At 43.5% G+C, this 27,981-nt stretch overlaps 2 protein-coding genes across 2 annotated transcripts in view; both read left to right on the top strand.

Annotated features, from left to right (window-relative positions):
- The window catches only part of LOC125745170 (otogelin-like protein), a 42,338-nt gene extending 34,514 nt beyond the window's left edge, over positions 1 to 7,824 (top strand). The window contains 14 exon segments of the mRNA XM_049017730.1: positions 98 to 310; positions 399 to 503; positions 593 to 700; positions 898 to 999; positions 1,209 to 1,313; positions 1,953 to 1,993; positions 2,151 to 2,214; positions 2,941 to 3,119; positions 3,314 to 3,418; positions 3,804 to 3,923; positions 4,293 to 4,338; positions 5,641 to 5,712; positions 6,758 to 6,837; positions 7,035 to 7,824. Coding sequence (XP_048873687.1) covers positions 98 to 310; positions 399 to 503; positions 593 to 700; positions 898 to 999; positions 1,209 to 1,313; positions 1,953 to 1,993; positions 2,151 to 2,214; positions 2,941 to 3,119; positions 3,314 to 3,418; positions 3,804 to 3,923; positions 4,293 to 4,338; positions 5,641 to 5,712; positions 6,758 to 6,837; positions 7,035 to 7,235 — 1,541 coding nt within the window. The 3' untranslated portion in view covers positions 7,236 to 7,824.
- Positions 7,825 to 11,285: 3,461 nt separating this feature from the next.
- ptprq (protein tyrosine phosphatase receptor type Q) overlaps positions 11,286 to 27,981 on the top strand; it is a 47,204-nt gene continuing 30,508 nt past the window's right edge. Inside the window, exons 1-19 of the mRNA XM_049030593.1 lie at positions 11,286 to 11,352; positions 11,508 to 11,598; positions 11,979 to 12,205; positions 12,657 to 12,726; positions 12,832 to 13,031; positions 14,569 to 14,809; positions 19,443 to 19,571; positions 19,900 to 20,046; positions 20,303 to 20,475; positions 21,037 to 21,466; positions 21,739 to 21,900; positions 21,998 to 22,177; positions 22,695 to 22,802; positions 23,252 to 23,533; positions 23,613 to 23,894; positions 24,822 to 24,942; positions 25,058 to 25,212; positions 25,555 to 25,700; positions 27,255 to 27,423. Of these exons, the coding sequence (XP_048886550.1) occupies positions 11,296 to 11,352; positions 11,508 to 11,598; positions 11,979 to 12,205; positions 12,657 to 12,726; positions 12,832 to 13,031; positions 14,569 to 14,809; positions 19,443 to 19,571; positions 19,900 to 20,046; positions 20,303 to 20,475; positions 21,037 to 21,466; positions 21,739 to 21,900; positions 21,998 to 22,177; positions 22,695 to 22,802; positions 23,252 to 23,533; positions 23,613 to 23,894; positions 24,822 to 24,942; positions 25,058 to 25,212; positions 25,555 to 25,700; positions 27,255 to 27,423 (3,370 nt within the window). The 5' untranslated portion in view covers positions 11,286 to 11,295. The remainder of the gene's footprint in view (positions 11,353 to 11,507; positions 11,599 to 11,978; positions 12,206 to 12,656; positions 12,727 to 12,831; positions 13,032 to 14,568; positions 14,810 to 19,442; positions 19,572 to 19,899; positions 20,047 to 20,302; positions 20,476 to 21,036; positions 21,467 to 21,738; positions 21,901 to 21,997; positions 22,178 to 22,694; positions 22,803 to 23,251; positions 23,534 to 23,612; positions 23,895 to 24,821; positions 24,943 to 25,057; positions 25,213 to 25,554; positions 25,701 to 27,254; positions 27,424 to 27,981) is intronic.

Here is a 27,981-nt window from a genome sequence, read left to right as displayed (position 1 = left end):
GGTGGACACGTCAGGCTCCTTTTTGGACTCTTTGAGGATAATCGTGATCAGGCACCATGCCTTTTTGGTGATTCGTAGCATGTTCTTCACTCCTTAGTTTGCACGGACAACGACGGAGTCCCCCGTGCGGTGGGGGAGGAGTGGAACGGGTCGAACAAGGGCTGCTGTCTGTACCGCTGCATGGAAAACGGCAGCATCACAGCAGTGGAGCCTGACTGCAGTGACATGCCAGCCCCCCTCTGTGAGCGGGAAGGCGAGTTTGTCGTCGATGTGGTCGAGGAGGGGGCCTGCTGCCCAAAAAAAATCTGCGGTGAGTACAGGACCGGGCTTCTCTCCTTATCTCATATCGTATGGTTTCCCGTGCATCTTCTTCAAAATGTTGGCCTCCTTCTTTACAGAATGCAACCTGACCATCTGTGAGAGTGAGGTGCCAACTTGTGAGAACGGGAACAAACTAATGATTGGATACAGCACCCTGTCCTGCTGCCCCGAGTACAGATGTGGTATGCTCGGTGTCACATGGGTTGTGGGTTGTCGGGATTCTCGTATGGTCATGTGACTCCCCACATCCACCTGACTTGTCCGTCCCCAGACTGTGAACCCCAGGCCTGTCCCTCAGTTCTCATGCCGGAGTGCAGGGATGACCAATTCTTGGTGGAAGTCAGAGCTGAGAAGTCCTGCTGCTTCTCCTTCCTGTGTGGTAAGAGCAAGTCTTTGTATTACTGATGTTATTTGGGGACACTCAGAGTTTAGCCATGTCATCCACGTGGTGTTGAAATATACCCCATTTATTTTGTTCCAGAGTACTTTAAAAATTAATCAATTATAGTCAGACATTTTGATGTTTCTTGCTGCTTGAGTTATTGATGTGCTCGGGGTGACTTGGTGTGTTTTCAGTGTGCGAGTCCTGCATTGATCCCATCCCATTGTGTAAAGATGGAGAGATCCTGGCTGTGGATCTCAACACCACGGACCGGTGCTGCCCTCAGTACCACTGCGGTATGAGGCTCTGTGACCACTGGACCCAAGTTCGTGCTGAACCGCTAATGCATCTTGAATATGATATGAACTAGTCTTGTATTCTAGGAAACGGTTGGAGGATAGAGCCGGAGTAGAGGTTCAGCCAAGTGCATGGGGTGGCAAAGGGAAACAAGAAGAATTCCAGGATCTGTAAAGGTGACGGGATGACATGTGAGGTTCTTTTGCAGTGTGCGACGAGAGCTTGTGCCCCCCCTCCACGCTGGTGTGTGCCGGCGGGACGTCCACGGTCAGGAAAAGCGTCCCGGGGAGGTGCTGCCCAGACTGGCAATGTGGTACGAAATCTAAAATCTAAAGCCACTTTTCTAAAGCGGGCATTGGCAGGGAAAGAGGGAAGGACACCATAGACAGTAAGACATTTGCAAGGAACTCAACTTTGCTTCAAGACAGCATAACAGAGAACCTTCCTTGTCCTGAGGGCTTGTCAGTTACACCAGGTCCATAGCTAGAAATTACCTTTGTGGGAGGTCTGGCATCTGTTTCCTCTCTGTAGATGTAGCCCACCTGGGGGGGGGGGTCCCTATTGGTAGTTCAGACTCGTAATTGTGCCCTTGAGAGGTAAAGTGGGCTATCCCACATGTCAGTCAAAAATGAGTTTAGTGTCCAGTATTAATTATTGAGGGTCTATCTATCTTTTAAATATACAGAGATCTGTGCTGCCTATGATATATATCAATTGTAGGGTATAGGCACACTGATTTTTTTTTTTTTAAATTCAACCTTGGAGCTCATTTTCTCAAAACCTTGTTTTTGTGGGATAGCCTACTTTACCTCTCAAGGACACAATTATACTATTTGGCTAAGTTAGACCCTGCATTTCTTTATTCAGTTTCTAAGTTATCATTGGTCTAACCTCACAGCTTTGGAAATGTCATATATTTAAGGGCTAATTAAGTTTGCTTTGACCTCCACAGAGTGCCAGTGTCTCAATAACTCCTCCCCACTGTGCCTGGTGGTAAGTCTCACTGGGTCTAATGGCCACTGCTTGGTCTCCATGTATCTTACTTAATGTGTCGAAGCGGCAGCTGTCATATCCATGTGTTGTCAGCAGGACAGACACAGTGCCTTAAGGCTACTTCTGTGTCCTGACGTTATTTGCTCTCTGCACTTAGGGTGAAATTCAGACCCTGGACCCAAACGCTGACAGCACTTGTGGTTGCACTCAGTACATCTGTAGTAAGTTTTACGCAAAGGACAAAATAAGAAAATATCTGCAACCTAAAATAGCTATTTTGTAATTCAATGTTGTCTCATCAGTTGAGGTCATAATAATGTAATATTAACTCCTCATTGTCATTGAATATATAGGGGTCTCTCATTTTCTCACCTCCTCTCAGTGCTTTCTCTTTTATATACCCTACCTATATCAGTACCCTGTCTCTCCTGTATATACCATGTCTATGTCAGTACCCAGTCTCTCTTCTATATTCCCTTTCTACATCAGTAACCAGTCTCTCCCGTGTATACCCTCCCAATATCAGTACCCTGTCTCTCCTGTATACACCTTCTCCATATCAGTAACCAGTCTCTCCTGTATGTACCCTGTCTATGTCAGTACCCAGTCTCTCTGCTATATTCCCTTTCTACATCAGTAACCAGTCTCTCCCGTGTATACCCTCCCTATATCAGTACCCTGTCTCTCCTGTAGGCAACGTCTCCATATCAGTAACCAGTCTCTTGTATACACCTTCTCCATATCAGTAACCAATCTCTCCCATGTATACCCTCCGTATATCAGTACCTTGTCTCTCCTGTAGGCACCTTCTCCATATCAGTAACCAGTCTCCTGTATACACCTTCTCCATATCAGTAACCAGTCTCTCCTGTGTATACCCTCTTTATATCAGTACTCTGCCTTGTAAGCCTCCCCCTGGGGTAGTAACCAGTTACTGCCCCCCACAGGGAAGGCGGAGGTGTGCCTCTTTCAGGGGGTAACGGTGCTGAGTCCGGGGCAGTCTATGGTGCAGTACTTCGATGGGGACCTTTGCTACACGGTGCACTGCCTGCAGGACAAGGACCCTGATACAGGCTTTTATGCGATGGATGTATCGACTGTCAACTGCTCTGAGAAATGTGGGCCTGTAGGTGTTATAAAAATGATCTTTCATTAGCCATTCATAAACCACGAATTATTCCATTTTTTTTGCTAGAATTTGCTGTTTCATCCTTCAAATTATTAAAAATTGCTGCTATTGCTTTAACAAATTAAATTACATTAAATGACGTTATTCTGCCTATGAATGACATTCTTTGAACTCTTTTCTTTGGTCCACAGCACCAAATATATATCCCTTCCTCAGACCCACACGTTTGCTGTGGTTCTTGCAAAAATGTGTCATGCGTCCACACCAGTGAGAACGGCACAGTGGAGGTCTACACGGTAAAACGACTGTCTTCTGATCACTTTCAAACATACTGTAACTATAACTGTAAAATATTATCCGTCTGTGATTTTCCTCCTAAATAGCAGAGGTGGAAAGTTCAGGTTCAGAAAGTACAAATCCAGACCAAGACTTTGTTTCACCAAATCAGTTGAATTTAAAGAGTCACAGTCACAGTACTCAACTGGTTGGCTGAAACAAAATCTTGGTCTGGATTTTTACCTTCTGAACCTGAACTTTCACCTCTGCTTACTGGGTTGGTATTAATCAAGAGTGTAGAAAATGCATCTGGCCGATCATGTTTACTATTTGGGAGAATTATGGTTGAGGCGTGTGATCATGTGACTTTATGACCATGTGACTTTATGACCATGTGACTTGCAGGCTGGGAGCTCGTGGGTGACAAACTGTACTCGGTTCGACTGTGTGGAGACGGCTGTCGGAGCTGTGACACTGGGCTCCGTGGTCATTTGTCCGCCTTTCAACGACACTGAATGTGTCCAGGTCTGTATCCTGGACCCCAGCATCCAGATTCATCACAGAATCCATCAATGATCTTCAAGCAGCATCCCAGTGATTCAGGGGAAGCAAGCACATCCACAGAGCTTCTATTGATGTAACTCCCAGCCTTAAAGTGATCTGAAGTCTAATTGATGCTGAAAGGAATGTGCAGTTAACATTTATTTTTTTAGTCAAGGATTTATTCGGAGCGATTTGTGTTCTGTAAGCTGCATTTTATCAGCAGTGTATGTTAGTAAGCAGATCAGGTTAAAGACCTTCTCTAGAGTGAAAGAACAAAACATCTTATGGGAAGGTTAGGGTTATATACTGAAGGCATCTCTTTTCATGCTGGCCTCTGTTGTCTGATTGCAGAACGGGGGCACAGTACAGAACTACATTGACGGCTGCTGCAAGACCTGTAAGTGCCCCAGGGGGGGGGCAGAGTTCTTACTTGTCTGGCTTTTCTGGTTCTTGAGCACGGTGGGCTGCAGTTTTGGACAGAGCATGTGGTGCCCCCAATCAAAGGAGGCATGTGGCCTGGCAGCAATGTGGCTTACTGGTGGCTGCTGGTAAATGCCTGTGATTAGACTGCCCCCTGGTGTTGTGGAGTGTAACTGTCACAGTTTCCACCCCACTACTGCACAGGCCTTTGGCTTCAGTTTCACCTTTTTATCAGCCTGTTTTTGTAGATCTAGTATTCGACTCAGAGAGGGAGTTGATGGTGTAAAATTCTTGGTTATTAATCTATTAGAAACAATATCATATGTTTAACTTACTGTAATCCACTTATCAACAAATAACATTAAAATACCACTATTGGGTGAGATGTCATTTAAAATTGCACAACCAAGAATTTTATATCACTTTAGACAAGCCACTTTTCCTAGTAAGAACTGGTCACTCTTAGTTTGAATATTATTAAATGGTCAGGTTGATAACTCTCACAAAATTTCTAATATATTTACATGCTTGTTAAAAGAAACTATCAAGTACAAATTAATTATGTATAATGCATATATAATGTGTGATGGTAATGCAAGAATGGTAAAAATAATCAATAATTATTACATATATAATAGATAATAAAGAGTCCTGCAGTTTTAGTTTTCTGAAATTACATGTTAAGCACTGCAGAATAAAATCATAATTTCATTATTTTTAAAATTCGGATTCCCATGTTTGGACCTGAAAACAAATTTGCAAAAAAAAAAAAACATATCTGCTATGGCCCAGCCATGCAATTAGCTAATTTTGGGGGGGGAAATAAATAAATAAATAAATCACCCCAGCTAACTCTTAACATTCTCCAAACATTCCTGCAACGTTGTAGCGCTGCTGTCACATAGCTATGAACGCACAGCAATGCTTTTTGAATGTTAAGCGTTAGCTTGCTTCTTTGTTGTTCATTGCTGTTGTCATGCCAACGACATGTGCATGAGCACAGTGCTAGCTGCTTACACTAGCCGCGTTTTGCGTCCGCCTTGAGTGTTGCTTGGTGGGTTCAGTGTGCAATGTTCTGACGACTGCCTGGCCAACCTGAAGCATGTGCTTTCTAATGAGCGACGAGGCCCACTAACGAACGGGGCCTGAGACCAGCTTCCGCACTTTTCATTAATTGTCATCTAACGCATGCAAGGATGAGGTGATTTTTGAAAACTGTGCCTTAATGAAACGTTCCCTTGTTTTTCTGAAACACTGCTGTTCCTGACGATTCTACCAGGTTCTGGACTGGGTATATTACCATTTACCATTAGCCCAATAACTCCAACTGGTAGTACTAATTGTGACACAGGTACTTACCTTCCTTTTGTATTTTATTTCTGTATCTTCCACGCTCTTGCTTCCATTGAACTCCAGGGGGAATTTGGTCTCTCGTTTGTTCACTGTACTGCCCTATAGCCGGTGAACATTCAGGCTTTGCACCGAGAGTCAGTCTGTGTTTACATATTTACACCGCCTGACGAAATTCAGCACTGCCAACCGCGGGCGAATTTAACTCGACTGCAGATGACCGGTGCTGGGCACATGACAGGCAGGCTCGCATCAGCTGATACGGCCTGTATCAGACAGCATGTATTAGCTATGTCCTGTCGATTACTACGCAAATGTAGCTGTGGGTCTTGCTACATATTTACCATGACCTGGGATGGTTTTTTTTTTCCACCTGAAATGCCCATAAATCCATCCCCTTCACGCTAAATGGTTAAACATGTTCTTGACTTCTCAGCTTAAATGTCGTCCTTCTGCTGTAAGTCTCACCACTTCCTCTGTCACTGTTATCTTGTGCCTGCTTTTGTTGGGATAAGCTGTGGTCAGGAAAGTCTGTCTTTTCCTAACTGGCTTGTCAGACCCAAGCCCGTTTCCTGATAAATAGCAACATTCTAGTAGATGCCAAGGTAAGGAACTCGGCTTGTTACTATGACATGGACCCAAGAGATGCATTTTCAACCATTATTGTAAGAGTAAAAAGTAACAAATAACATTGTAATAAGTATTGAGTTTGTTATCCTATAATTTTCTCAGTCATAGGTATATGGAAATTTAACGAATGATCACGTATTTTATGCCATATTTAACCTTGAATTTGTAATTTTGAAATTTAATATTTAACAATATAAAAGAAATTTAAAAAAAACATAAACTTAACAAATGACCCGAAAGAAAAGCTGAAATGAATTCCACAGAAATGTATTCTTGCGCTATTTTCTATCCATGGCGGTTAATGACCAGATCACTGTCTGATGTGTAAAATGTTTGCTACCAAAATAGGAATTCAGATTTTTAAATGACATAAATTGCCGAGAAATAAAATGCTTCTTTTTTCTCCGTATTACCAGGTAAAGAGGATGGTAAGACCTGCAAAAGGGTGGCGATCAGAACAACCATCCGGAAGGATGACTGTCGGAGCAGTGCCCCAGTGGGTGTTTGTTTCCTCTTCGGGTCGACATGCATGCAGAGTGTGTGGAACAGCCTTGATGTGGGATGCTGTTGTGTGCCACATATCCCATCCTTGTTATATTCAAACACACAGTGGAGCCACATCGAGTTTATGCTGATCGTTTAGACGCCAGTGCCAGTGAAATCGCAGTGTCTCTCCCTCTGCCTTTCTTGCAGATCACTGTGTACTCCTGTGATGGCAAGTGCCCCTCTGCCACCATCTTCAACTTCAACATCAACAGCCACGCGCGTTTTTGCAAATGCTGCCGGGAGAACACCCTGCAGAGCCGAACAGTGCAGCTGTACTGCACGCGCAACAGCACCCTGGTGAGCTACACCTTCCAGGAGCCCTTGGAGTGTTCCTGCCAGTGGAACTAGTCAGGGGAAGGGCTTGCAAAGGGACCAGAGAGTCTGCCATTGGAGCACTTGAGTTTCAATCACAATGAGGTTTCCTCTTAGATTAAATGCTACCGCACAGTTATGACAATTACAAATGTAGGCTCACAAACATGTTATTTAGCCATAAAATCATATTGTTTGCTTTGTTAAAGATTGTTTTATTCTTTTGTTTTCTATTTTAATTTAATTTAGTATGTAATATTTAGTGGTTTCAATGCCTTAATTGATGATGCAGAAATATTTTTAAAGCCATTTTGTGAGCTTTTAGAAACTTTTTTTTAAAGATAATTAATTGTAAAATAGCATGTTATTTTAAATACACTGTTTTGTATCTAATTGTCCAATCTACTAAAATGTCTATGACATCACAATTTTTCAGCCTCTTTCAGTGAGATTCCTCATAATTATTTTAAAAATGTTCTTCGAAAAATGTCCATTGGATTAAAATAAGCCCTGTAGCGACACATACCTCATTTTGTTTGTTCAACAAGATGTGTGGGATGATAAATGTTGGCAAGAAAAGCCACTATTAAAAACAAGGCAATAAATCATTTAATCATGATTTCAATGGTTTTTGAAGTTGTCAAGTCTGTTAAAATATATTTTCAGTGTTTTGAAGAGTTTGCTTAAGACACAAGTGCCTGGAATCCTTTTCAAGTACATATTTCTGAATAACTTTAAAAACTATCAAAAAAAATCCACCCATTTAAATTTTTCTGAGCAGTGTTCATATTTTTTGAAGATTACAGTCACTTCTCTTTCGTGTTTAATATTATTGTTTTAATCCTGAAGTGAGATACTGGGTCCAGTTTTAGATTCAATGTTCATTCCTCAGTGATGGAGTGTTATTAATTTGGACTGTTCTGATAGCGCAGAATGAGCCCAGATCAGAACCAAAGTGTATTTCTTTAACTCTTAGGTTAAAGAAAGGCCCCAACCCCACTCACTTCTTCGATGATACTAAATCTGAATATGACGTCGTTGGTCCAACGAGGGTACAGGTGTTTCCCATTACTGATGATGTATTCAGATTTTTCAGCTCATTGAGTTGATGTCCAGACCCTGTTGTTATTCTGTTTTTGATTGGTTGCTACTGTGTATATCTGGAACATTTTCTTATGTATAGTGTGAGGAATAGATTGTTAATTAGCTAATAAAACCGTCTGGCTTTCTTCAATCAGTACGTGAAATGAATGCAGTGGCGCGTTCCAGTTTCAATTTTTAATGAATAAATAAAACCTTTGGTTTGGTTTGTGCTTGAAAAGAACAGCAAGTTTGTGTGTAGATAACTGCTGGAATCTTTTTGAAAACAAAAAGTTAGCCTGGCCTCCGTTTTGCCTGTCGGCCCTTTAACATGAAAACGGATCCCTGCTTTGAACACTATTGGTGTGGTTTTAGATAAGCCCAGTATGTGTGAGTGGTACTTAATGACCAGCAATGACCTTGCGAAGCTAGTGCTGAAACCCTCCGCATTCCAAGACCTTCCATAAACCCCATACGAAGCCTCCTATGGAATTCTACCGGCCATGTGCGTCCTCTCCAGCCAGTCAGTGTCTTGTGGTCCCCCCCCCCCCCCCCCCCATGCCAAGCTGGCCCCCACCCAGTGCCTTTCTCCTTCTCTTCCGGCATCCTGCCGCCAGTAAATGTGGGAGATGGTGACTCGCTGCAGCAGGGAGAGGCAACGAATTCATTGCTGTAAAGTAACAGAGTTTTCAAAGCAGAATTGCTTTTGCAGAAAGGTGTACAACTGCTGTGTCACTTGCTGTCATACAAGCCAGGAACATTTATATTTATGTAGCAGAAACTTTTATCCAAAGTCATGACGTGAAAGCAGGGGCAGCGAGTCCCAGCAGTAAAGTTGGAAACGAAAGTTTGTTATTGGGAGGGGGGGCAACTTCGTAATTTAAATGCAAAGGTACAGACGCTCCTCTACTTAGGAACAAGATACATTCCGAACGGCCATTCGTAACTTGAAATGTTTGTAAGTCATTATTCAACATCATTTTAAGGGTATATGCAAGTACAAAGATCCTGGGAGTACGCACACTATTCTGCTGCGCGGTGGGAGTAGCAGCCAGAAGTCGTACTAGGCGGAATTGCCACGCAGAAAAAAAAATTGATGTTACGGACAGGAAACGGGAGCCCAAGGAACACAATTTGGACTTGCAGTCTTCTTCATTCATATGTCTGAAAGTGTGTAAGTTGAAAGTTTATAAGTAGAGGAGCATCTATATATTTTGGGGGGGAGGAATTAAGCCCAATGCCCCTCCATCTCTGTCTGGGGGCGAAAATGGGGTTAAAGGCTTTGCTCAAGGGCCCAATTGTGACATCACTCTGCCAACCCTGAGATTTGAACCACTAACCTTCCCATCACAGGCACTGCATCGTAGCACGCTGAACCACACATGTACCTCATCGCAGTCCATAACGCGCAATCTGATCTTGATCTATGGTGCTCCTGAGCACCCCTCATCTTCTTGTCAAATGCGACAACCCCCCCGGTGCAGCCTCCGCACGTGCGTCTCACCTTACGCTTCTCCGCGCACCTCTGAAGTGGCCCTTTTATGGTGATGGCGGGGTCACTTATTTAAACTTTCATGGTGGGTGCATCATCAGAGAAGTAGCCTGGCGGAGAGGAACAGTTTGAGTCAGATTGTGTTGCCGGCCGTGTAAAATATGCATGATGAAACGTCGAGTGAGACCGGCCAGGAGCCCACGGCAAGCGACCGGCACCACCGACTCCACGCTTTGCGCGTCACCTTCAAAGAACATCTTAGAAAACGCAAAATCACGCCTGTCTACTTATGAGTTAGCCATGTGTTTCATGTGGTGTCTGCTAAATGATTTACTGCTCATTTTTCATGTTCGCTGTTAAAATATTAATTCTCCGTGCTTAAGGCAGCTCATCTAATTGTTAAGTAATTCACAGGGTCATGTTTGACCACAGCAGTTTTGAACACATTCACAAACCTCTTACTATATTGCAGTCTGACCCATTGCGTAGTCACGCTATCAATGATCCACTTTATTTTCTACTCAAATGAAAACAAATTACCCCATATTGGAACCCATTAAATGCTGGATGTTTTTAACTTATTATATGTGATTTAATCTAACATTCTGAGATGTATGGGGAAAAAATTCTAACAAATCTTGAAAATGACTTGAAATAAGCTCATTTTGCACAGAAATCTGGTACATAGCCTGGTTGTTTGTTTGCTGTCGGGTGTTTGAGAAATCACTAGAAAGCTTCTGGGAATGTAGGTCTCTGTCTGATATCCTGCTCTGTTCTCTGCTCTTTTGAGCTACATATACATTTATTTATATAGCAAAAGTTTTATCTAAAGCAATGTACAAGTGAGGTAAATAATTGATCAAAGGAGGAAGGTCAATACACCGTCCCCTGTCTAGATGCTGGAGAGATACTGGTGCAGATACATTCTCTTGCCCTGGCAAGGAGCAGCTTCCTGTCTGTAGTCTGTGCCCCATCTGTCACCTACATTTAGCCATTCCTCCATCTTCTGTCCACAGATACTGTTACCTCCGTTCAGATTTGTGCTACAAGATTTCTGGGGCTTGGATTATAGTCCAAGTCCTCTTCGTAAAACACTCGAAGATTCTCTCCCTTAACAGTTCTCTAATCCTATAATAAATACTGGGATCTTCTCTGAGAACTTCGCAGGTAGCGCTGAACCTTCACCTGCTGATGCAGATTCACGGGAATGCCGGCATTCATGGTACCTCTATAGCGCTGAGTAGAAGCACCGATGCCAGAGTGACCACCTCCACCCTAATCCAATGTAAAAACCTCCCTCTTCTCCTGCCTGTGGCTGATAGGTGTCAGGTGCCACGGTGAGCGACGGCGGAAGGAAGGAAGGGCTGTTGGGATTGAGTCATGGGGCTCATGATTTATTACAGAGCTCTCCAGTAGAGCCACCCTTAAATGTTTAATGTGGCCCACCTCTCCTGAATTTGCCTGGCTCTGGAGGAGCTGCACTGTCCAGTTGATCTTCCTCATGAGACCCGCAGGCCATCAGTGATGCTTCCTGTCCTCGTCTTGGCTGTCGCTCTGTGCCTGGACAGCGTCCACGCTCAGGTATGTCACCTCTCTTCCCTGTTAATCCACGGGCCTCAGCCGTCCACAGAACTTCAGAGCATAGGTTTCAGTTTAGGGAGCTGGGGGCTTTGATAACAGGGGTGAGTCCCCGTGGCTGACTGAGCCCTTGTTTATTTTTGTGCTGGGATATAAAGGCTGCTGTGGAGAGTGTGACCACAGGGAATGTTTACGTGTCAACGCTGAGCCCTGCCACTGCCAGTCGAATCCTCGCTTTCAATGAATCAAGTAAGTCCTGGGATGTGTGGAACCCAAACTTCCAGGGCACTTTCCTTCTCTTATAGTTGATTTCAGCCAGACCTTAAAAATGCAACTGGTATCTTAGAACAACAAACATGCTAATGGTATTCTGCATTTCATTTTTTCCCCCAAAATGTATATAATCAGTGGAAACAGAAAAAAAAATTATGCCAACAAATAAGACCATTTTATTGACAGTTAAAATATGTGAGAAATATTTTCTTTCAGCTGCTACGCCAAGTAACAAGTTGATGTTACTGATTGTTATTCTTGTATTATCAGTTCTGCATCCATCCCGAGAGGGAACTGAGGGTCTGTTTTTCTCCATCATGTGTTTATCCCCGCAATGTGTCTCCGTGTTTCCTAAGTCTTGGGCCCTCCGACCAATTTGGAAGGGGAGAGGGTGGGATCCACTGGCATCCTGCTGTCCTGGACGCCTCCCTCCACTTCCAGTGGACAGATCCTGTCCTATGCCATTAAATACAAAGAGGTGTGTCCTTATCCCGAATCCACGTTCACCCAGACGCTGACCAACTCTGAAATTCCAGAATTCCTCCTCAACACCTTAACCCCCGGATCCACCTATAACATCAAGGTAAGACTGAATGGTAAAGATGATGATTTCCTTTTAAATCTACAACTCATGTTTCATGCACTTTTCCTATTATTCTCCATACAGCATATCCCATATACCCAAACTATTCTGAACAGAATCCGGAGTAAAATACCTCATATTTCGAATGCTTCCTTTTTATCGTCAAATGACAAATTTGGCCGGCTTTCATCATGCCAACAAAAACACGTGGCTGCCCAGAAACCCGAGAATCTTCTCAAACCACATGCAATTCGTACCCAAGGCTGCCGGTCACCAAAAGCCTCGCGCCCTCAGCCAGTCCACTATACAGGGAAAATTACCAGACAATTTGTTTGCAGACATATGAACCTGCTTCTATTGAATGATTGTTGGCTATAGGCCACTGGAGTGGCAGTTGGGTGCAAGCCATTTCACTAAAAATGTTTCAGTAGTTCTCTCTTCCTCCCTCTAGGTGGCAGCAGAAGACAGGCGTGGCATTGGGATCTTCAGCAAGTCTCTCTACATGAAAACGGCAGAGGCCCGTGTGTACTGACTTACTTCTGACTTACTTCTTACTTAATCCTTTTTCTTACCTCTCATTTCTAAGACCAATTTTGTCACCATTTTGTCTCCATCTCATTTTGCAGCCCCTGGCCTGGTAACCAACCTTAGTGCCTTTGCTCAGAATCACTCCTTTGTCAAGGTGACATGGTATTTGCCCAAACACACCAATGGGCTGATCACCAAATTCTCCGTCAAAGCCAAGCACGCCCGAACTGGCCAGACTGTGAGAACTTTAGAGATCAACGCTGAGGACATTATGACGGGAGCCATCCCACACTGCAACGTATGTATCCATGAGTGCCCACTTCCTCTCTGAAGAGTGTTTCTGTCATTAAGTGTCTGTTCACTTCCTCTCTGATTAATGTTTGTGTGCTTATGCATCAGTCCACATCGTTTCTGAATGGTATTTCGGTGATAATATAAGAACATAAGAAATTTACAAACGAGAGGAGGCCATTCGGCTCATTTGGGGAGAACTTAACTAATATCTCAGAGTTGTTAAAATCTTATCTAGCTCTGATTTAAAGGAACCCAGGGTTTTAACTTGCACTACACTAGCAGAAAGACTATTCCATACTCTAACTACATGCTGTGTAAGGAAGTGCTTCCTCAAATTCATTTTAAAATGTTCTCCTGCTAATTTCCACTTCCTCTCTGATTAATGTTTCTATGATTAAGCATTGGTCCACTTCGTTTCTGAATGGTATTTGTGTGAGTATGTCTGTCCACTTCCTTTCTGAATAGTATTTGTGTGGTTATGTGTCTGTCCACTTCCTCTCTGAATAGTATTTGTGTGATTATGTGTCTGTCCACTTCCTCTCTGAATAGTATTTGTGTGATTATGTGTCTGTCCACTTCCTCTCTGAATAGTATTTGTGTGATTATGTGTCTGTCCACTTCCTCTCTGAATAGTATTTGTGTGATTATGTGTCTGTCCACTTCCTCTCTGTATAGTATTTGTGTGGTTATGTGTCTATCCACTTCCTCTCTGAATAGTATTTGTGTGATATTGTGTCTGTCCACTTCCTCTCTGAATGGTGCTTGTGTGGTTATGTGTCTGTTCACTTCCTCTCTGCTTAGTATTTGTGTCATATGGCTCCATCCACTTTCGCTCTGTATCGTATTTTAGTGTTAGCATCTATTGACCTCTTCTTTACATAATCTTTATTTCTTAAAAATATGTTCAATATCTTGAACAATAATTGAAACAGTACCATTTTAAAACTCAATCCCAATATTTTGAATTGATTTCAGCAGCAGGGGGCAGCAGGGTGGTGCAGTGGTTAGCACTGTTGCCTCACACCTCTGGGACCTGGGTTCGAGTCTCCGCCTGGGTCACATGCGTGTGGAGTTTGCATGTTCTCCCCATGTCGTCGTGGGGTTTCCTCTGGGTACTCCGGTTTCCCCCCACAGTCCAAAGACATGCTGAGGCTAATTGGAGTTGCTAAATTGCCCATAGGTGTGCATGTGTGAGTGACTGGTGTGTGAGTGTGCCCTGCGATGGGCTGGCCCCCCATCCTGGGTTGTTTCCTGCGTTGTGCCCTTCTGGGATAGGCTCCGGACCGCCCCGCGACCCAATAGTATAAGAAAATAGATGGATGGATGGATTTCAGCAGCAAAGATTGCTTATAAAATAAATATAATTTTTTTAAAATTATTATTCATTCTAATTCTTAGAAATCTGTGGTAAATGCAGAAATGAGCGTTTGGATGCCCTGCAGCGTTAGTGGCCTCTCCACTATGGTGTCCTGATGCATGTGTCTATGTGCGTGTGCGCGACTGCCTGCGCATGTGTGTGTGTGTGTGTGTGTGTGAGGCAGGATGCGGCAGAGATCCTGTCTCGTGGCACCCCCAGCCCCCTGGACACCTCCATTTTGACTTCGGCCTCCTTGCCGCTCATCACGCTCTCGGCCGCCCCTCCCGCTGCTTCCTGGATGGTGCCCATCACTGTGGGCATGGACCAGCTGCGTCCGTACACCGCCTACGTGTTCGAGGTGTCCGCCTTCACCAGCGATGGCGAGGGCCAGATCGCCAGCTACATGGTCCGAATGCCCGAGTCAGGTAGCATCCCGTCACCTTTTCCGATCTGAATTTCTCGTTCTTCTCATTTTAGTGTCAGCTCCAGAACTAGGGGAGGTGAGACCAAGATATCTGATTGGTTGGTGCCACCTCCTCTACTTGCTTGGACCCACCTTCCCTACAATATGATTGGCTATCTGTCTGAACCAATTATTTTTCCTTCTGCCCTCAGAACATTTTTTTGTGAAAGTAAAACTCTCATGAGCCAGAGGTAATTATAGTCAAGGGCCTTGCCCCAGGGCCCAGTTGTGACATCATTCTGCCAGCTATGGGATTACATGTGTTAGGACAGTAGGTAGACGCACTGTTACAGACCCAGAACTGAAATCTAAAAGTTGTTGGTGCCCACAAAGAATCCAGCTCTTTACATAAACATCCTTCTGTTATGAAAATGGTAGCAAATTATAAGCTAACTCCTTTTATTATGCCAAATAATTGCTGATGTTATGGCGATTTAGTCTGAGGTGTGTCCATGCCTATTAGGTTGATGATTGAAATGTAACAGCGCAGTTTAGCCAGTGTTGTTTCCAGGAGCTACTCCATCGCAGAAGAGGTTTACGGGTCGGCCATGTTCACTTTCCTCTGTGCTCCTCTGTGGCTATTCTTTTGAAGCCAACAATACATCTTTGCCACAATAGGCTTTGATGTGACACAATACTTACAGCCATTTCCCTGAATCTGGGGACAGGGGTCTTGTAATGATAGCACAATGACAGCCTTACTTATCAACAAGCCCAGTAAATTAATTGCATTTTAAAAATGGCTTGTGAGTAATGCAATTCAAAGTCAATATCTGCTAAATTTAATTACACATTTTGGCTTATTATAGCAGATAATTTGCATTTCATTATTAGGAGGCTATCTCTTATAGCCTTCAGTAAACTTATTTCACCAGAGTAAATTGAAGAAGAGTTTAGCTGAATGTTATTGATGTTTTTAGGTCCTGTGACCTTTATCCAATCATTTATTGAGGTCACTCTGTTAAGGAGAGAGGTTAGTAGTTGTGGTCTCCTAATACGTTTCTGTTTTCTCTTGTTTTCAAGCTATTAACCCTATCATGCAAAGCTGAAGAAACCTGGTGCATGGGCTTTTATGCAAATTTTCACTGCATGGCACATGCAGCGATGTCAGTGACTCAGCGTTTTCTCTCTCTCTCTCTCTCTTTTTTTTTTTTTGCTAGTTCTGTTTTTCCTTTTCTCCACCATATTGATTACCTGGATGAAGTGACTGGGGGATTGATTTTCCCCGAAAGAGTGAGCAGGAGAGAAGCCAGAATGTGAAACCCACCTAGAAGGAGACAGTTTGATTAAGTTCTTTCTCTCTCCATCTTTCTCTTGACTTTGACCTCTGCCCTTGTGTCCTACACTCCAAGCCGACTTGAAACACTATCTTAGACAGCCTTGGATAAAGCTCAGAGCTCAATGCATTATGCAGGACTGTTACATAACACACAAAGCTTTGGGGTGGATTCTGTTAAAAAAACAAAGCGTTACGTTGCTCGTGCTTCTGGGATTTTTCCTCACTTCTTACCGCTCTTGACGATAAACTAAACATCTCTTCCCAAATCCCTTTCGGAATCCCTTCATTTTTTTCCATATGAAAACACATCGATCTGAGAATTTATTCTCTTAAAAATTAGTTTTTGTGCCTTGAGGTAATTTTACTGCCAATTGGAGGCAATAGTTTTTGTATAACCCCAAGACTATATTTTTTATGTATTATATGACGACAGAAGCAGATTTTAACTGGTCCCAGTTATATGTATTTTTCCCGTCTCTATATATTATAACTGCTCAGAAATTCTGCTTAATGTTTTTCTTGAACTTTGCTTTCAGTCTAAATAACAAAGTTACAGATAAAATGTTTTTCCCTGGCACCAATGGTTGTGTTCTTGGCCTGGCTGATCCCTGCTTTGGTTTTATATGACAGAAAATGCTTGACATTCCGGAATTTTCCTCTTCCGATGCTGAGCTTTCATTCCTGTGGAAGCAATGTGACAGTCTGGAAATCTATAGCGAACTTCTATGAAGGTCATCGCATGTTGCGTTTGCATTTTTATACTTGCATATAAACACATTTTGCAAGCAGCTATAAAGAACGCAAGGAATGTACTGTATTATGAAAAGAGTATTATAACAAAATATTTTAGCAACACCGTCATGCACTGCCCTTATAAACAGAAGTAAAAGGGCCATTAAAGTTCAGTCTTTCTGGAGGTAGTTGCACCATTCATAAGAGAGAGGGTACAGCTGCCACTTAATTGCTGTATCCTGAATCAGCCTGTGAATCGCTCATACTCATGTGTTTCCTCAGGAATAAGTGCTTGGTTCACACCAAGTGAGGGTCGTATCTTGGGCAGCCGCTGGGTGGTCAGGGCTGCATCGGAGCCCCCTTAGAACCTGCTGCCCATAAACCCAAACCTGGACCTTACAGTTCAGGAACTCGAGCTCTTAGCTGGGACAAAGGCTCACTTCATGTACTGGTACAGTGTGTAAAATACTGCCAAGGCTGGCTGCGTAAAGGGAATAGATTAATATACACTTTGCTTAGAGCATATCTCCACGGAGGCGTGTTGATAGAGACACTAGCTTCTTATTAGAACATATTTTATGGGATAGGCTGTTACAGGAGATTTGAGTTATATGGTAGGAATCCACATGATTAAAATTACCCCGTACTGTACATGCTCCATGATTACGAAACTGCTATGATTGTAGCTTGGTGGTCAGCCGAGATTGGGGAGAGTGACTCTTCTGGATTAGAGAGATGCAGAAATAAACTCCTGCCTGGACACCAATGATTGTACTCAAAACTTTCAGATATCCTGCTGAATAAAACTAAATATCCTGAATATAAATGTAAGAGAAAATCACTGATTATTCACATAGAAGATTCGGGTCCTATTTTTTGTTCTCTGTCAAACAATTCTTAAGTTTGATAGCTTCACTATAATGCACTACGGATGTTAAATTATTAATATTAAAAGCTGCACCATTTGTATAAAAGGAATATTGGCAGAATATCGTCACATTTTGCTTGCTGTTTATGTTTATTGTCGAATGGAACGGTGTTCTGTAAGCTAGGGAAAACACTTTTTATGTAAGAGTGGCACTTTCTGGATTTGAGGGTCCTGATCCGGACCATGTCGGATGACCAGGGCCCCCTTGGCATTCTGGGTCCAGAGGTGGCTGGCATGTTTCCCAGGCGGGATTGCCAGAGAGAATTTAGCAGCAGAGCCTGACGCTAATGCTAACTGTTACCCAGAAGGCCTGGTTCTCACATACCTTTTAAAAAATTGGAAAAGCCTTGTAGGGTTTTCTGAGGTGTCAGCAGCTCCTCCCACACTCCCCACATAACTGACACAGCTCCATGCTGTTCACAAAACTGCGTTAACTGTGCCAAAACCTTAGGAAGTTACAAAGCAGCTAAGGACCGCTGAGATAAGTAGCACTATTTGTAAGGATAAGTATGGCAAAAATGATAGATGGACTCCTGTTTAACATTTGAAGTTCTTGTTAAGTTTGTGACGCAATAGCACAACAAATCCTGCTCCCAATAGTTAAGTTATAATAATTAGTTTTGTAAAATAAACAAATGGCCTAAAACAGCTTTGACGTCCTTGATTAGTAGTTTTGTAATTTAGAGCTTGTTTTTCCGCCATAGGCCTAGTGACCTGTCTGCATTTTTTGGTAACAAATTAATCCTTTTCTGAAGAAGGTTGGTCAGCTGGGGGAGGGCGGGCATGGTCTACAATGAGCCACTCCAATCCCCCTCCCCCAACATCCTGCAGTCGGCAGGAGCCGGGCATGTTCAGGATACCAAAGGTGCCTGTTGTGTTGACCAATCGGGTGTGTGTGTGTGTGTGTGTGTGTGTGTGTGTGTGTGAGTGAAGAGGGGAAGAATGGATGGAATGCTCTGCGTGGACGAACTCTCTGGGAATGCTGAGGATCCTGGCTGCCGTGTTCAGGCTGCTCCTCGCCGCTGCCGATGCGTCTGCCCATGTCTCAGGGCAGCTGGGTGAGTTGTGAGGCCTGTGGGCAGGTAGCCATGCCCTCCTCCCTGCATGTTCACTCAGGGTTTGGACTTGGCTGTTCCTCAACAGACCGGAACCTGTCAGCAATGTGCCACAACTATTCCCCACTTTGATTTCTGTGCATATTCCATGTAATTCGATTCTGAGATGCTAAAGTGTTCATTGAAGGAGAAATTCATAATACTGCTTAAAATACTGTTTGTAAATTCAGTATTATTTCATCTGCCACTGTTTACTTTTTAGGCATTATTTTGTATCAGTTATTACTATATCAGTGTTTTATATATATATATATATATATATATATATATATATATATATATATATATATATATATATATATATATATATATATATATATATATGTTTATCTAATGCATGTATTTTTGTCCGTAAAATGCAATTCTTTGAAATCATTTTTGACACCCATTCAGAAATTGCATTTGTTTTGTATTCAAATGATGTTATAATAATATTTCTCTAAACCAAACCTTCAGTAAATGCAGTAAAGGCCAGATGCTAATTAAGTAAGAGCTAACTGGTTAACCAGATCCAACGTAAAGAAGTTCTGTGGTCTTCCAGCCCCCGAGGATCCGCCCCAGAACCTGTCTGTGTGGAACATCACATCCAAGTCCTTCTCTGTTTCCTGGGACCCACCGACCATCATCACTGGGCGCTTCAGCTATGTGCTGGAGCTCCACGGCCCTGCTGGTGAGATCGCCGATAACCCGCATGCACCCATGTGCTGTTTCATCCCCTGGTTTGCATTCCTTCCCAGAACTGAGGGGCTTAAGTACCACATCTATAATTTATAGTCTATTGTGATCTACGTTAGCACATAGAAATCAGCTCTCTGAGCGAAATAGACGTTGCATCTCTTGAGCATCTATCTCTTGATATTGTATTTAAATGGAGTAATTTGGTGTCTTGATCAGCAGAATCTTATCTTTAGTGTGCATGCTACCATAAGGCAGTGGTCTGCAATGTTTGCACTGTGGTAAATTTCCTCATCGCTGTATTTTTCTGTGTTTCGTTTTAGGTTTCATGTTTGAAAACAGCACCATTGATATGAAGCTATCATACTCCAGTCTCACCCCCTATACGAACTACAGGCTGGTTATTCGAGCTAAATCCGCTGGTGCTCTTGGACCAGAGGCAGTAACCACTGTTCTGACTCCAGCAGAGGGTTAGTGTTACACTTGAGGATTTTTCAGAGGAATCTGATCTGCTGTAGGAGTAGGAACCCTTCCCCATCTCATTTATCGCCACTATTTAACATCTGTCGCCCTCTGCTGGCCAGAAGAGTAATTAGACGCCTCCACCAGCAGATTGTGGCGATTGATAATTTGCATATTTACCTTTTGTGTGTTATTTTCAGTGTTGCTGCTGCCTTCAGTCTGTTTTAATGTGGCTCTCCTGTGCATATTTTTGTTGTTGTATAGCTCCCAGTGCCGTGAATGACCTCACCACAACGGCAATTGACTCCACATCGGTGAAACTATCATGGAGGAGTCCCAGCCATCCTAATGGACTTATCACCCAGTACAAGATTCTGGTTCTCATCCAGGACACAGTGGTGCAGAACATCACGCTCACTGGAAGGGAAAATGTGGAGGTGCTTCTCCATGTTGCTTCTGCAATGATACGGTTGTTGATCCATAAAACGTTTGACATATAGGCAGTTCACAGGTTACGAACAAAATGCGTTTCCCTAAATCAATGTTTAAGTTGAATTTGTAGGCAAGTGATAAAAATAGAGCACAAAATAATAATATTTATGATTATACAGTAAATAAATGTAACTACATACTGTTGTGTACTTCTAGTCGATGAACTGTCAAAGCCACACGATGCTACCATGAGAGTCACAAAGTAGTACACGCATTTGGTATTACAAACCATTGTATTTAAGCCTTATTATTTATATAGTAGACTTTATGGCAGTCTGTTAGTAAATATGAATTTTCCATAAGCTGGACATTTTTAACTTGGAGACGGCCTGGAAATCTACCTAGCTGATTGACAATAATCAAATTGCGCTTTAATAATATGTCAATTGATTATACATGTAGTACATAGTCACAGAATGACTCTTGTTGTTGTCTTGTTGTTGTTATACATGAACTGCTCATATTATTTGTATGAATGTGGCCACCGATGTGTTGCCTTGCCGTAGGGTAACAGGTTACTCAGGACCAGAAGGGATATGATCGATCTTTTGCCACAACCTTACAGAAGATCTATCAACTTCAACTCAACAACTTCGCTACCTCTATCCCAAGGCACACCATCTCCCCTGTCTACCACAAGTCTTCCTGACAAAGGCACCACCCAAACAGCCTCCACCCAAACAGCCTCCACCCAAAAAGCCTCCACCCAAACACCGACCCCCCTGACGCTCACCCCCTCTCCCTCGGCTTCCCCTCCAGCCTGGCTAACAGCCACCGTTCCCTCCCGAGCATCTAATGGTCATGTACAGGATATACCCGCCCCGACTGGCACTGATCCTACAGGGACGATGCAGGCTTTCACTGCTCCCATTGGCTCCGACCCGACTCAGACCCGGTTCTCAACACGCTCTGCTACTCCAGGTGATGTCACAGAAGGTGAATCATTTGATCGATCTTGTGATTGCTGCCGAGTGGGGCTGCTTGTACATCATCCCTGTTTTGTGTCTTCCCACTATTCACTGGAGATTAGTGCTTATCGCCCTGTAAGGGAAGAATGTGTTTTATCTATTGAAGATAAACTGGGGGTTTTCCTCCAAGATAAATCAATGATTGTTTCCCAGTTTGTTTTTATAGTTTGTATTACATTATATATGATGTGTTCAATCAATGTCATTTTTGAATTGTTTCACTTTCTGTTTCATCCACAGTCATGGTTCCCACTGTAGAGGTGATCGACATGTTCGCTGATCCAATCTCCTACATGGTTCAAAACCTCAGTCCCTTTACGGAATACACATTCACCGTTTCCGCCTTCACAGCCGTCGGGGAAGGACCTGTGATGGAAATCGTGGCGAAAACTAGGGAGCAGGGTAACATTTGTCAGCACCTGCTTACCTTCAGAGAGCTGTAGCGTTTCAGTCTAGAAGGTTCAACCTCTGACGCCTCACACCTCTCGTTGTTTTTTAGTGCCAAGCTCTGTTCAGAGCATCTCTTGCCAAAATGTAAGCACCACCTCCATCCTGGTGTCCTGGAAAGCTCCTCTGTACCCAAACGGCAAGATCACGCATTACACTGTCTATGGGCTGGACCTGAGCAACCAAGAGTCTTTCAAGTGGGTTACCGATGAGACCAGCATCGTCCTTACAGGTGATACGCAAGCTTGTTTCTGCTCCGTGCGCAAGCTTTCAGATTACAGACGCTCCTCTATCATGAACGAGATACGTTCTCGAACGGCCGTTCGTAACTTGAAATGTTCGTAAGTTGAGAGTTCGTAAGTAGAGGAGCATCTGTATTGACTTTCCACAGATGATAATAGTGTCGCTGTATTCATATCCGCAGCCATCATATATGCATTACACAGTGTCCATTACCGTGAAACATTTAGTTTATATTATATCCTTTTGTTCTCCGTCTTAAATGAAGAGCAAATTTCCAAAACTCACTCTGCCCATTTTTTTTGTCTGTTCCTGAGATTACCGACGTCAGGCTTTCTCATCGTATGTACAGGGAACCAAAACTCACTCCGTCCTTGTGTAATCTAACGAAGAACTTTCATTCAATTTGCAAAACTCACAGATGTTTTCTCAGAAATATATGGCATGGAATGAGTGTGTTTTGGAAATTTGCTTGTCAGAAACTAATTTTACGTTGTGCTCTAATACAGAACTGAAGAAATACACTCGATATAAGCTGCGAGTGGCGGCTTCTACGGCTGTTGGAGAGAGCGCCCTATCTGAGGAGGACGACGTCTTCGCTGTCACCATGGAAGACGGTATTGGCATGCGTGTTACCGGAGGTGCAAAGTTCGGGTTCAGAAACTGAACTCAGGTTCACTTGAGTATGAAGAGTCACAGTCACAGAGTACTCAATCTCAGAGAAACAAAATCTTGCTCAGGATTTTTACTTCCTTAGCCTGAACTTTGTGCCTCTGCATGTCACTCACCCACCTCCCTCCCCGCCCCCCATTACACTGGAAGATGAGGTTTCTGTAAGATCTGTCCCTGTGCATCCTTTGCCAGATCGCAGTCAGAAGTCGACATCTTTATACTCTGAACGCTGTACAGATCAAGCCTTATGGAAGAAGCTGAAGTATTTTGTATATATGACAAGTCGTAAACTTCATGGAGCTTTGCTGCTGAAGCCAGATGTTCATGTCCTAAAGTGATAAATCAGCAGGGTGATTGGTGTTTTCCTTAAAGTAAACCTCTCTCTGCTTTCCAGAGCCTGAGTCACCTCCGGTGAACCTAGCTGTTTACAACACCACCTCTTCCACTGCCATGGTCACATGGTGGCCACCGGAGGCACCCAATGGGATAATCACGCTCTACAAGATCTTCTTCTGGAACTCCACATTTGGCGCGGTGGTCAACAGCACATCCCCGAACGTCACGCTTCGTGGTTTGAAACCCTTCTCTTTCTACAACGTATCTGTCAGAGCTTACACCAAGTATGGACATGGAAATCAAACATCTGCTGTTTTAGAGATCTTAACTGCTGAAGATGGTAAGTATATCAATGGGTCATCTTGGCATTATATTGCTGTATTATGCATATGTCCTATGTACATCCTTCCATTATTCAGTTCCTGGGAGCCCCCCCTTCAACCTTACCTATGAGAGCATCAACTCCACTGAGGTGTTGGTCTCCTGGCAAGCACCCCTGCTGGCCAACGGCATCATCTTGTTCTACACAGTGGAGTATTGGAACTCTACCCACAACCTCAACCTCAGCACCCCCGGAACCGCAGCCCGCCTCTTCAATCTCCGCAAGTTTGCCCGTTACCGCGTGATGATCCAGGCCAACACCCGGCTGGGCAGCGGGAACCAGACCAGTGAGATCCTTAACATCACCACGCTGGAGGATGGTGAGTGTGTGACCGAGCAGGTGGTGGATCCTGCCGTTCTTTAATTGGGAAGCTACCAGATAGAAGCTCTTCTCCATGATATTGGTGATGGTAGGTAACAGGTTCCTTTTAGGGTTAATGCCATATGGTTGCTGTTATTGGCTTAAGATAAAAGTGGAATATGTCTGTGGGAGTGTGAATGCTGCAAAATGTCCCTTCCTACACATTGTTTTATAATTTGCCTTTTTAGTCATTTTCAGGATGCCACAAGCCCTGGAATCTGCAATCGTTGTCATGCTAATTTAATTCTCTCCTGTAGCTTCAGATCAATGGCCTGCTGTGTTTTGTCTTGTTCGTTTCAGGCCGGGGCAGCATTGTTCCACATTATTGGTGTACATTTTCGTCTTTTTCTCCATCATATCTGTTTGGGTCACTGCTGTGTCAAGTTTAACTTCTAAACAGCCACATGTCACCCTGATCACAGTTGTAGACTGTAGCAGTGATCAAGACCTGGAAGATTAACTGAGGGCTAGATGTTCAGTACCTAACTGTATATACCTCACTGCAACATATGGAAGAAAGAGTTTTCTCTTTGTTATGCGTCAGCATAAACCATTCACATAAATAATGAACATCGAATGGCTCTACAACTGTGAAGAATCCATATTGTAGTAGGTTCTGGCCCCTACACGCCTTAGGCCCAATCATAATACGTGAAGGTCCTGCACAACGCTTTTTTCCTCCCATGATATCTAGGGTTACGAATTTGAGTCATTCATCTTCGGTTCCACTTCATTTCATATTAGCTGGCAGCCAAACACTGCGCCCAGTGTGCACATGTTCCCATCTGATTTGCAGCTCAATTTCTTGGATGCCACTGTATCCAGTGATTTAGGGCAAGTAATCGAGTCCGGAGTCACCAACAGCTAATGTGTTTTTCATAAACAGTACCAAGTTCTCCCCCTCGATTCCTGTTTGCCAGAAGGTTGTCTGATCACCAAGTAGAGTTGTCCTGGACACCACCGTTAGAAGCAAATTCAGAAATCCTGTACTATCTCGTACGTGTCTGGTAAGTTTAATTATTTTATATTTTAATGTGAGTAGAGAGGTATGTCAACCAGGTTTTATTTGATTGTTTTAATACAATTATTTAACTGTTCTGCCTCCACTCTTCCGCGGGACAGGAATCTGACATTTGAGCATATACAGAATGTCACTGTCACCTCCCTGGTGGTGACTGTCGAAGATGGTGGTCAGTACAATGCGTCAGTCTCTGCCTGGACCAGACTAGGGGACGGGGGCATTCTGGTCTTCGTCATGTTCACAGCCTTGGATACAGGTTGGTTGCACTCACAGGCTTCAGCAGCCAGTTGGATGCATGCCCACAAAAAAATTCCATACCCTCCACATCATTTTTTATGATGTGTAAACATTATTCCTTTCAGCACAGAGATGCTGATCATTTCAGTTGCCGATTCTTTGGCATTATACGTCAAAAAAAAATGTTATTTACTAATAATGATTTTCTGTTTAAAATCTTTGTTGCTGTATATCATAGATCAGTATCGCGTGTTTAAAAAAAAAATCCCACAATACATTGTACATACAGCGATACATTATATATTCCACATTCCATTCCTGTATATGGTTTTAACAACATGCATGCTTTGTGATCTGCAAGGTCCAGCTGATCCTCCACAGAACATCTCCTCCGTCAGCTTAACTTCCAGCTCAGTACAACTGATGTGGCTCCCTCCCTCTCAGCCCAATGGACTCATCCTGTTTTACACTGTCTACTACAGTAACAGCTCCGGCGTTTACATCCAGGTGAAAATGTCTGCATCATTTCACCGATCTGATCATGGAAAGCAGGGCCTCTGTTTGTCAGGCTGGGACAGGCCCATTTTCACCGGCCTTGCGGTGTGTGTGTTCTCCTCGGCCCCAGTGTCTGGGCTGCTGGCCTAAGCTAGGCCTGCCAGATGGACATAAACAGCTGGTGTGAGGAGTGGAAAAAAGAATTATTTTGGTGCTGAAAGATCTCGCGTATGCGATGGGAATGTGCCGGGATCAGTTTAATCTGTAGCTGGCCCAGAGCTGGTCACGACTCAGGGGGTTGAGAAAAGCTGACACTGCCTTCAGTAGAAGGAGCTTAGTATTAGTACTGGGATATCGGAATCTGAGCAGGCATGATGTACTCAGAAACATGGGAGTATGATATATATATATATATATATATATATATATATATATATATCCATACACACACACACATACACACACGCACATACACACCCTAAGGAATACCCTGAGAAACAGAAATTAGCCCTCAGTCCAGATCCTGCAAACTAGCAGTAACACCCACCATTCCTGCTTCCAAGACCAAGCAGAGGTGCTGGTCAAGCCCCCACCCCCCCCCCCCCCCCCCCGGAGTGGTGTTACACCTCCTCCACCAGTAGGGGTCGCTTTGAAGGTACAGTCTTCTAATTAGCATTTCTCACCCTTGCTGTCCAGGTCAGAGTAAATAATGGTGCAGTCAGGATGTCAGAGATCAGAGGACGGTAGCAAAGACAAACAGAGGCTGTGTCCAGCAAAGAGGAAATGCAGATTAAGTGTGGCGACGTTGTTTTGTTTGCACTGGGGGGGGAGGGGGGGGTGTTAATGAGTGTGTCTGCTGCTCCCAAGCCTTGATGATCAGTGAGAGGAGGTGAAGCTTTCATCTGACTCGGAACAAGTGCAGTAAGCAAAACCCTCTTGTTGATAGTCAGAGCAGATGGCCGCATGGAGCCTTGGAACGATCCGGCTTTATTTTGCGTGCCAAATATGACGGTTTTTTTGTCTCCCTCATGACCCTGCTGAGAATAAGCAGGTGGAAGATGGATGGATGGATATTTGCTTGGCTGTGAAGTTGCTTTCGACACAGTAAAGCTTTCAAATGGGCATTTTAATTCATTAAAGAGCTGCTAGCTGTCTTTTTATAAAAAAAAAACTGCATTCTACTAAACTGTATGCATATATTTCAGAAGGTAGGTAAAAATCCCTCAGAAGCCTTGGGTGTTTATCAACACCTAGAACGCAAAGAATGTACTTCTGTTCTTGGCAAGAGCATTCTAACTTGGCTCCCAAGAACAAACTCAGGACGTGATGAATGATGGGAATATTCTTGTTGTGATGAATGCAAGTGATGCATCCTTTATTTTTGGGGCGACGCAAGAACGACATCTGGGGATTTTTACCATCCTCTGTACTTCTTTTCTTGAGCATTGGAACTATACTTCCTGGAAAATGATTTTAAACGGGTATGTGAGAACCCATTGATGAACACTCCCTGTTTCTCTCATCACTAGTCTTGGCTCACAGTTGTAAGTTGTCTATCCCCTGTAGCGGGTCCCCGTGTTTGACTTGGACCCCCGTTTGTCAGAGGGACCCCACTCCGTCGCCATAGAAAATCTAGCTAAGGGAAGCAACTACAGCCTATGGCTGACCTCCAGCACCACACAGGGGGACGGCGGCGTCCAGAGTGACATCATCTACGTGCAGACCCCAGAGGATGGTGGGTAATCAGACACGCAGTCTCCCTAGCAGGTGGCGTCTGTGACCTTTTTACCCGGCTTGTTTTTAAAAAAACAAAAACCACGTAAGGATTCTGAGGTTGGTATATATGTGTTGGTATCAGTGACATAATTTTCAGCATTTTTGTGAAAGGAGAAAGGCCTGTCACTGTCGCAAACTGGTTCTTTTACTCTCAGCTCCTGCCACTTCAGTTTCATCACGGGATGTCGTGAGACGACCAGTTTGTTTCTCCTTTTACAGAACGTGATGAAAATCAAGCTGTAACTTTAATAAAACATAAAGCATTAAGCAACAGAATGTTTAGAAAGACAGATATTTTTGTCCTTTCTGCAAGCGTAAGTTTCAGGAATGTTATCAGAAGGACTTTCATTTGAGAAAAACATGTTTGCATGTGTTTATTTAGGAATTGTACCAGTGTAATATCACATTTCGCGAGAGCTGTTGTTTATTGTTTGCTATTCTTCTCAATCAGTGAGCTGATCTGAGGGGCCCAGTTTAACTGATTAGACTACATATGTTAATCTCATATTTTTACGTG

This window comes from Brienomyrus brachyistius, chromosome 1 (assembly GCF_023856365.1).
Source record: "Brienomyrus brachyistius isolate T26 chromosome 1, BBRACH_0.4, whole genome shotgun sequence".
In the NCBI taxonomy this organism is placed as follows: Eukaryota; Metazoa; Chordata; class Actinopteri; order Osteoglossiformes; family Mormyridae; genus Brienomyrus; species Brienomyrus brachyistius.
Note: the sequence above shows the minus strand (reverse complement) of the source record. Positions and strands in the feature narration are given on the sequence as shown.